The following is a 9,180-nucleotide window of genomic DNA, read 5'->3' as shown; positions in this document are numbered from 1 at the left end:
TCGTGGTTAATAAATTTCAGCGGATCACGGTCCGAAAAAAGAAAAATGTCACAAACTTGTCAATTAAAATAAACATAAATTAAAAAGAATGAATCTAACTAATGGTACCTCTCTGTCCCAGATATGGTCTGTGTATAAAGGCAGTAATGACAAATCTACAAGGCGTCTTCCAAATTCTTCTGGCTCATCATCTGCATCATCCTTAGCCTCTAAAGGTGGCACTAGCTCAACAACTTCAATAATAGGAGGTGGAAGTGGTGCCTCTGGTACCACTAGTGACTCGGATACCTCATACGTCTGAATAGGTGAAACCTGACACCTGTAGGAGGATTGAGGGAATGATGTGTCGGTAGATGAAACATGTCTCCTACGAGAAGAAGAAGATGGAGAAGCATGAGGAGAAGCACGACCCCAAAAATAGATGGCTCTGCATGGTCAGAGGGACCAAGGGCCTCTAAAACATGTTGACTCTTCTCCCGCCACACTGATGTGTGATGTGAAACCCTCTCATACCTCGGTATATTGTGTCTATCAACCATTATGCTTATAAGTTAAAGTAAAATAGACAATTAGTACAAGCATACAACACCACAAGTAGGAAAATAAAAAAAAACTGAAAAAATTCCAAAGATACATCTTCGGTTGCTGGAAAACTAAAACGTTGAAAAATTCCAGAAATGCATCTTCGAAATTTTCTACAACTCAGCAACTACGTCAATGGCAACAATGCAGACATGGAAACAAAAATATATTGTTTTGATCATCATTTTTAACCAACTATCATGTTTTATACTATGTCTAAACTTTCAATCATCCAATTTCTACTCATTTCCTAACAAATCAATTTCTACTCATTTACACAAAAACTAAAAAATTATTCAAAACATCAAAAAACTTACAATTTTTCTGTTTGGTTAAGTGTTAGATGATGTTTCTGATGTTGATTGAAGTTTCTCTGACACTGGTTGCTTGATTTTGGACTTGGTGATAAAAGAAAATTGAGAGTTTGAAGAGATTTTGAAAAAATATGAGAAATGAGGAAGAAGAAGAATTGTAGCAAGATTTAAGCTCCAAAACGTTTCGAAAACAAATCTCCAACATATGTTCGAAGATACATCTCTGAAATATTTTAACGTTAACTTAGATTTGATTGCGTCCGAAGATGCAACTTCAAAATCTAAAAACATTTAAATATTTTCACATGATAGTTAAGAAACATATAGGATGCATTAAGAAATATCCTTATATTTTTTTGCTTCTTGCCTAATAGGAGGCTTACAAACAAAGACTCCTTAGACACCTATTAGGCAACAAGACCTTGCATAAGTTATAATGAACACCAATTGAGTCCATCCATGTGTTGAGTTTCATCAAACAATCTCCAACTCAATAATTGTCCAACCCGACTCTTCTTCATTGCATTTGAAAGCATTTAGTAATTCTGATTGGGCTACTTGGAGCACCACAAGTTGTGATGGTTTTTGCATTTTTTGGGATATTATCTTATCTCAAAAACCAAAGAAACAATCCATAGTTGCACGCTCTTCATCATATGCATAATACCATGCCATTGCTTCCGGTCAGTGACCTTCAATGGCTAAGTTTCCTCTTATTGATCTCAAACTTAAACATATTACACATAGATAGCCAATCTGCACAGCAAATAGCAGCGAATGCTAGCTTTCACACTCAAACTTAATTAATTTTTATCAAAGCCTAAAAAATATTTTTTTCAATGAACCACATTGAATTCCACAATTTTTCTCAAAGATGTGAATGAGACTTCGCTCACAAAATTAATTTCTAACAAAGATTTTTTCCCAAGAAACCAGATAGAATTCAATGATTTTTCTCAATAGCAAGAATGATACCTCCCTATTAATTTAAAGAAAAATCAGTACAACTTACAGAGAATATTATATGAAGTATTTTACTAAACAAACACTCACTAATTTGATTATAGATACCTGTTGATCAATCCAATCCCGCCATGCCTGCAATATTACTAATTAGATTACAGTACAATTTGGCACATAGTTAACTATTAAAGTGACACTAAAGGTGAAAAACATCATAATATAATGTCCCTTGGTTAAAACAATTAATATCTATAATCATCATCAAAGATCATGTAGTTTCCGCTCCTTCTTGCTCTAGCTTCTCTGTCAGTCTGCACATCAACAATATGTAGGTTCTTTACATTACATGATTAAGGTAAGTATAATTACATTAGTAGGTTAAATTTGAAATAACTAAGGTAATATGTTTGTGTACCTTGGTAATGAGTCTTTCAAATGCTTCTGTTCCGTGTTCTTGCATATATCTCTCTGCAGCAGTAAGAACATCATCTTGTTTACTAAATATGTTCTTCCGCGGAACATACCACATTTGAGATGTTCCTGGTATTTGTGGCATTTGTGGCATTTGTGGATTCATGTAGAATGGTCTAAGATAATGTCTATAAACATGGGCTGCTCCATTAAAGTGAGGAAGAACCAACCAACAACTCAGTATCAACTTTGCATAAGGCCAAATTGGAAGCCTGAAGTTAGCAATTATTAACATGGCATAAGAAAAACAATTGGAAGCTAGAAACTATAAACTTAAAAACTGATACTTTCTTAATAATTCATCTTCCCCCGCCAAATAAGACATTCAAATCATGCTAAAGCAAAATCAAATAACCAATGAAAAGGGAACTAGTGTTATGTACAAGAAAATGCTAAAGTTCATACTACTAACAAACAAATCTTGAACCATGAAATATGGTAACAATAAAATTGAAGTCCTACACATGCCTTGAGTATGCATAAACCACGATCGTAGCTTTGAAGTCGGATAACCATATGATCCTGACACCATGGTTATGGATTTCCCGTGTGCAGTTAAGGTTTTAAAGTCATGGATTAACCATGTGATTATGGTATTGCATGGGCTAACAATGTGATCATCATGGCATTGGAGTCATTAGTTAACAATAAGATCATGGCATTATGGTTATGGATAAACCATTAGATCATATCTTTGGAGCCAAAGATTACTCATGTGATCAAGCGCCAGGGTCATTATAAATCGTGTGATCATGGTATTGTTGTCATGGCTAAATCATATGATCATGGCATTAGGCTAAGCAGAAAATCATGTGAGCATGACATCACAATCATGGGTTAACTATGAGATCGTGACATCAGGTCATGGTAAACCATTTTATCATGGCATCTAAGCCATGGGTAAACCATTTATTAATGACATCAGGTAATGGGTTAATCATGCGACCATTGCTTCTGATGATGGTTAAACTGTGCCATTGAGATTAGGAGTAAACCATGCGAACATAGTGACTAAGTTATAGGCTATCCATGTGATCATGGTTTCAAGTCATGAATTAAACATGTGATCAAACATAAGTATCATGTCATCAGCACATGATTAATTCATAATCACAATGATAAGGTCACATGGTTTATCTATTACCTTAATGTCAGAATCACATTATTTACCTATAGCTCTGAAATTATGATCACATGAGTTACTCATGACCCTAAAGCTACAATCTCATGGTTGTCATCTAACTACAATGCCATGATAAATGGTGGCCCCAATGATCACATAATTAACTCTGTAACTATGATGACATGCTTTGATGCCATGATTACATGGTTTACCCATGACACCAATTCTTATCATATGGATAAGATGATATGACTAAATGGTTTACCCAAAAACTTGATCTCATGACCACTTGTTTTGTCCATGATCATTAATTTTTTATAAGCAAAACGTATGATCTTGATTGGGTTATAACTCGGAACCACTCACACATACTACATTCAGGATGAGAGGAGAAAATGTTTCTGTGGGAATCGTGGAAGACAGAGCATGGGATTAAAATCCCCTGTGGCAGAGATCGAAGACGGGGAAGTATTGTCTGTCATGCCCCAATGACATCTTTATTTGAGTAACAGTGATGTGTTGCTAGATATCACTATTCTATTTATAATATTAAATAAGTGATTTAATATTATTGTCAAAATTACGATAATTTACCGAGTCACTCCCAAAAGGACATAGACGAGAGATTAAATAAATGAATAATATTAATTAATGATCTGGTGGTGAATTCTTACGTTGCACTAGTGTTAATTAAAGAAACACGTAGAGTACACTACGGTTCACATAAGTGGTTCTATTAATTGAACCCTTGTACTAAGTGATAGTCAATCTTTCATGTATTCTCAAAACCCTAGCCATACTAAGATTCTAAAATTGTGTTCTCTCCAAGACTTTTATTCGTTCTCTGTATTATTGTGAAATGAGTAGAAGCATTACCATTCGTGTTGCACTCGTGATCAATCCGTTTTGACAATCAAATGTTCTATACTACAAGACGTAGTCCATCGATCCGTGATTCATGACCATTAGTAAGGATCAGCACAAAATGAATTTTTCTAATTTTGTCCTTTGTGTTTATTGAGATTTCTCTTAATCTATTTGGTACTAATAGTGTGTTTGGTATCGAGTCTCCCTTAGATTTGTTGCATCCCAAAGCTATGCATGTGACAAGCTGAAAATTGTAGCTTCAACTTGATTTTGATCGTATGTTTAGGTGGTTTTTGTTAAGGTTAAACTACCAGTAACAGTAATGAAACGCACAAATGGGAATAAAGTTCAATTTATTAATGGCTGACTCAAATTATAACAAGTCCAACTGAATCTTAGAAATTTGCAGAAAGGGTGCAATGGAAATGATTGAACTAATGATGAGGCAATACTGAAATTAATATGAGAGAAGAGAATAGTTAAATCAATCATTGTCTGCCTCTACCCTCTTTCTCTCCACTATTTAAGTACGAAGTCTTTCAACAATTTGTTAGACAGTGTGGCCCTCTTATTTGCTCGTTTCTCCTGATCACCAGGATCACTTGCCGTATGTCCCTTCTCTATAACAGAATTTGTCTCTTTCTGCCCCACATCAGCATCCCTCTTTGCATACGTGACATTACTTCCCCCATTAAGGACAACCTTGTTCTCAAGGTTGAGAGATAGAAATTTGTTGCACGTGTTGTCCATTACTAGGATTGCCGCGGGACAGAAGGATGGATTGGGGAGTCAACACTGGCCCTTGACCATTCTGCAGCAGAGGTAATGGTAAACAAGGAACTGGGTGATCACCTACACAAGGTTTCAGAACTGAAACATGGAAAACAGGGTGGATTTTAGCATTTAGAGGCCACTGTAATTTGTAAGTGACAGAGCCAATGCGTTCCAACACAGGAAATGGGCCAAAGAACTTGAGACCCAGTTTCTGATCTTGCGCAATGCTACTGGATGTTGTCTGTAAGGTTGGAGTTTGACAAGCACCATATCTCCCACCTTAAACTCAAGTTCACGCCTCCTTTTGTCTGCGAATTTCTTCATAAAGTGTTGTACCTTTGTCAGATTGGTTTTTAATTATTGCAGAAGTGTGTCTCGTTCCATCAACAATTGCTGAAGTGAAGGAGGAACTCTGCCTGACGGTTCGTACCGGATGATAGTAAGCGGTTCTCTGCCATAAACGGCATTAAATGGCGACATAGGAATGCTACTTTGGAAAGAAGTATTATACCAATCCTCCGCCCATGATAGAAATCTTGTCCGTGACTTGGGGTTAGAGCCAGCAAAACAACGTAAGTACAACTCCAAACATTTGTTAAAAGCTTCCGATTGTCCATCGATTTGTGGAAGATATGCAAAATTCATAGCTAAAGTGGTACCACTCAACTTAAATAAATGTTGCCAAAAGTGACTTGTGAATACCTTATCACGATCCGACACGATCCTCTTTGGCATCCCATGTAATTTGACTACATTGTGCATAAAGGTGTCGCCAACTTTGGAACTAGTGTAATCTGTCTTCAAGGCTAAAAAATGATCAACCGCTAATAGTATGAATGTAAAGCCATTAGATAAAGGAAGGCCTGTAATGAAGTCCATAGCGACATCACCCCAAATCTGCATCGGAATGGACAATGGCTGTAACAGCCCAGCTGGTAAAACATTGGTAGATTTTGCTTTTTGGCAGATACAGCATCTAGAGACAAACTTAGAAATGTGTTTATTCATATGAGGCAAGAAAAATTGCTGACAGATTTGCACCTCCGTCCTATGTATTCCAGAGTGACCACCGATACGGGAAGCATGAAACTCGTGCAAAATCTTAACAATGATATCAACATTATTGTAAATCTAGGGCTTGGAGGACGATTCTGACAGCAACTGCCCCACATCAGCATCCTCTTTGCATACGTCACAGTTTTCAACTCAAACAAACATGTGCCAAGTCTTAAAGAGTAAGACTCTCTCTCACTGTGAATTTTCTAATGACAAACTAACTAATTATCTTGATTGTGTGTTTAGGTGGTTGCACTCATGTGAAAAAAGTATCAAGAATTTTTAAATTATAATTAAAGTTCATAACTTTTCATCACAAACAATAAAGTTAATCTCTATCTTTTCCATAAACCCTTAAAATAGACTTTTTTTGTTAAACAAAAGAAATACACAAATTGCTTCAAGAAAAATACTGAAAAAGACATACAGTTCAAGAGCTTTGGCAAACGTAAGCTCGAAGAGTGTGATCAAAGAGTAGAGAACCCAATAAGTAAGCCATTGTTGGTCATCAACACTAGACTTGGTCTCAATGGCCTTGATAGAAGCATATCTGCCACAAAATGCATCAACAAATCAATAAAATAAAAAAACAGACACATAAATCATATAATGCTACAAATACAAAAGTCACAAAATCATAGCATGCTTACAGAGGATAAACGAGGGTCACCAAAGGCCTGAAAAAAAAAACACAAAATCAATAAAATGTTACTCATGAAGGCATTGCAGAAAGATAGAAAGGAGAAGATCATACAGAGCAAGAACGTCGAAGTTTTTGAGGACAACTTGAAGCAAATTGTTGCCAGAAGCGCCCATATCTTGGGGGAAAATGGGTTTGTTTTAGAAAGAGTTTTCGTTTTTGGTGAAGAAGAGTGTGAAAAAGGTTTAAAGATGGGAGTAGAGAGAAGAGAAAAGCATGAAAAGGAGTGAATGAGTGAGTGTGTGTGACTGTCGAAAGAAAGAGAGAAAAAAGAACACAGATTTTTGGCACGTTAAAAGAGGCACCGAAATTCGATGTTGTTTTCTCCTACCTCGTGGATTGTATGTTGACACATTGACGCGGTTGTCACTTACTTATCTCAACACAATATTTTATTTTTTGGGTTTCATCTCACTCTTTTATTTATTTGAAAATTTCGAAACAAATGTCATTGGTAGGTTTTGGCTCAATGTAATTTTTCCATGAAGTACGCTTACTTACCTATCAGAGGCACCAGAGATCGAGAGACTACTATTAGCTTAAATAGGTCTAGGTCAGTTATTTTTTATAAATTTATTTAATTAAAAAAAGTTAGACAAAGAAATCATAAAAAAAATCTTTTAAATTTATTTTTTTAAGTAGATAATAAAAATTTTATTTAAAAACACTTGAACAATTTTAAGCTTATTTGAGTAAATTTATTTATTTTTAGTCCAATTGTGAGCTTCTATGTCAATCATCTCTTCTTACGAAGTAGAGATTATCTCGTCAAATTTCATTTAGGATTTTTTTATACTATCAATTTGAAAATTTATGAGTTATGTTATTCACTTCATCGATTTCTTTCGTTCATGTGTTCACCCTTTCCACTATGCTACTACAATCTGTACAAAGTTAGAAATTACTGATATTCAAGAGTTTTGTTGTAATTAGTGTGTTAATAATGATTTGGGTCTCCACTCCTTCAGGGTTATTGAATCACTTTTGACTCCAGGTTATCTCATCATGCACATGTTGTTGAGCATCCTTTATCACTGCTCTGAGGTTCTATTCCCCAGTCACAACCATGTTTGCAGGGTTATTGTATCACTTTTGACTCCAGGTTATCTCATCATGCACATGTTGTTGAGCATCCTTGATCACTGCTATGAGGTTCCATTCCCTAGTCACAACCATGTTTGCATATGTATGAATACTAAATATTTAAAGCTTCTTGTGATTGTCCCTATTGGTGCTAAGGTGATATTCCTCGATTCTCACCTCTTTGTCTTTGAATTTAGTAAGCTGACTTATTTAATTAAATATGAATAATAATTATTTATTATTATTATATTATATTTTGAATGATGTATTTGCAATAAGTTCAACAATAATAATCATGTTTGTGTTAGAGAGCACAAAAAGGCTACTCACAGTTTTGTTAAAGAGCACAAGAGGGATTTTTTAATGTGATATGTAGAAAGTGAATGAATCTACTCAACTGCCTTGATAAGTATTTAAAGACAAAACCTCTTATAGACAAGCTGTAAAGGCAAAGAGTCAGACAACATACGATCGCAAGTTTCGATGATGACAAATGACCACCATGCACGTCTACAAACAAATGCAACACATTACCTATCATATCCTTTCCTGCTTATCTAAATCTGTTATAATTCTTAAAAACATATGTGGACAAAGTGGGATCATGACGAAATGCATGAAACTCACAAAACACAAATTTTTGCAGATTTGAAGACTTTGAGTCGACCATAAGGGTCGGCGCACAGCTCACGGGTCAGCGCATAACTCAGACAAATTGGAGATTGGTCAGCACATGCTTGCTTGAGTCAACCATAAGGGTCGGCGCATAGCTCACGGGTTAGCGCATAAAACCCTTGAGTCGACCACAGGTCGGCGCATGGCATAGTGATGCTATCCACGGGTCAGCGCATGAAACCTTGTGTCGACCATAGGGGTCGGCGTATTTCCCACGGGTCAGCGCACGCCGACCTATGGTCGACCGCTCGTGCGTAAACTCAGTTTTCTGAGTACTTTTCACTGTTTGAAAAGCTGTTATTTTTGGTTGGTTTGCTAGTTACTATAAATAGAAGTCAAAACACTTTTATCAACTAACATTTGCAAATTTGAATTCAAGTGTTCAAGGAAACAAAAAAGAGTGAAAAAGGTGTCCAAGATTCATCATCTTCATCTTCAACATTTCACAACACATCAACTACACACAATCATTTTTGATGTGGTTCGTGATCGGTTAAAGGTGATAAGGTTCGAAGCTGTGATTGGAGAATCCAGTTCGGGTTGAAGCTTGAGGCAGGTTCTTTCTTGAATAA

At 35.9% G+C, this 9,180-nt stretch overlaps 1 protein-coding gene across 1 annotated transcript; it reads right to left on the bottom strand.

The window, feature by feature from the left end:
• Positions 1-1,846: 1,846 nt before the first annotated feature.
• LOC127119538 (HVA22-like protein c) lies at positions 1,847-7,196 on the bottom strand. The gene is made up of 5 exons (XM_051049784.1): positions 6,905-7,196; positions 6,801-6,827; positions 6,578-6,700; positions 2,275-2,542; positions 1,847-2,170 (listed from the first exon to the last, which is right to left on the bottom strand). Exons 1-5 carry the CDS (start codon positions 6,964-6,966, stop codon positions 2,102-2,104), a joined length of 549 nt encoding a protein of 182 aa, XP_050905741.1. The 5' UTR covers positions 6,967-7,196; the 3' UTR covers positions 1,847-2,101.
• Positions 7,197-9,180: the final 1,984 nt, after the last annotated feature.

Source organism: Lathyrus oleraceus, chromosome 2 (genome assembly GCF_024323335.1).
Source record: "Lathyrus oleraceus cultivar Zhongwan6 chromosome 2, CAAS_Psat_ZW6_1.0, whole genome shotgun sequence".
Lineage (NCBI taxonomy): Eukaryota > Viridiplantae > Streptophyta > Magnoliopsida > Fabales > Fabaceae > Lathyrus > Lathyrus oleraceus.
The sequence above is the reverse complement of the archived record's forward strand: the minus strand, read 5'-3'. Positions and strand labels throughout refer to the sequence as shown.

Excerpts from the sequence above, each read along its gene's own strand:
- LOC127119538 (XM_051049784.1), bottom strand. The coding sequence starts at position 6,966 with ATGGGCGCTTCTGGCAACAATTTGCTTCAAGTTGTCCTCAAAAACTTC. Across the intron at positions 6,828-6,904 it reads AACTTCGACGTTCTTGCTCT|GCCTTTGGTGACCCTCGTTT; the intron begins GTATGATCTTCT and ends TTTTTTTTTCAG. Across the intron at positions 2,543-6,577 it reads TTTGCCAAAGCTCTTGAACT|GCTTCCAATTTGGCCTTATG; the intron begins GTATGTCTTTTT and ends TGCTAACTTCAG.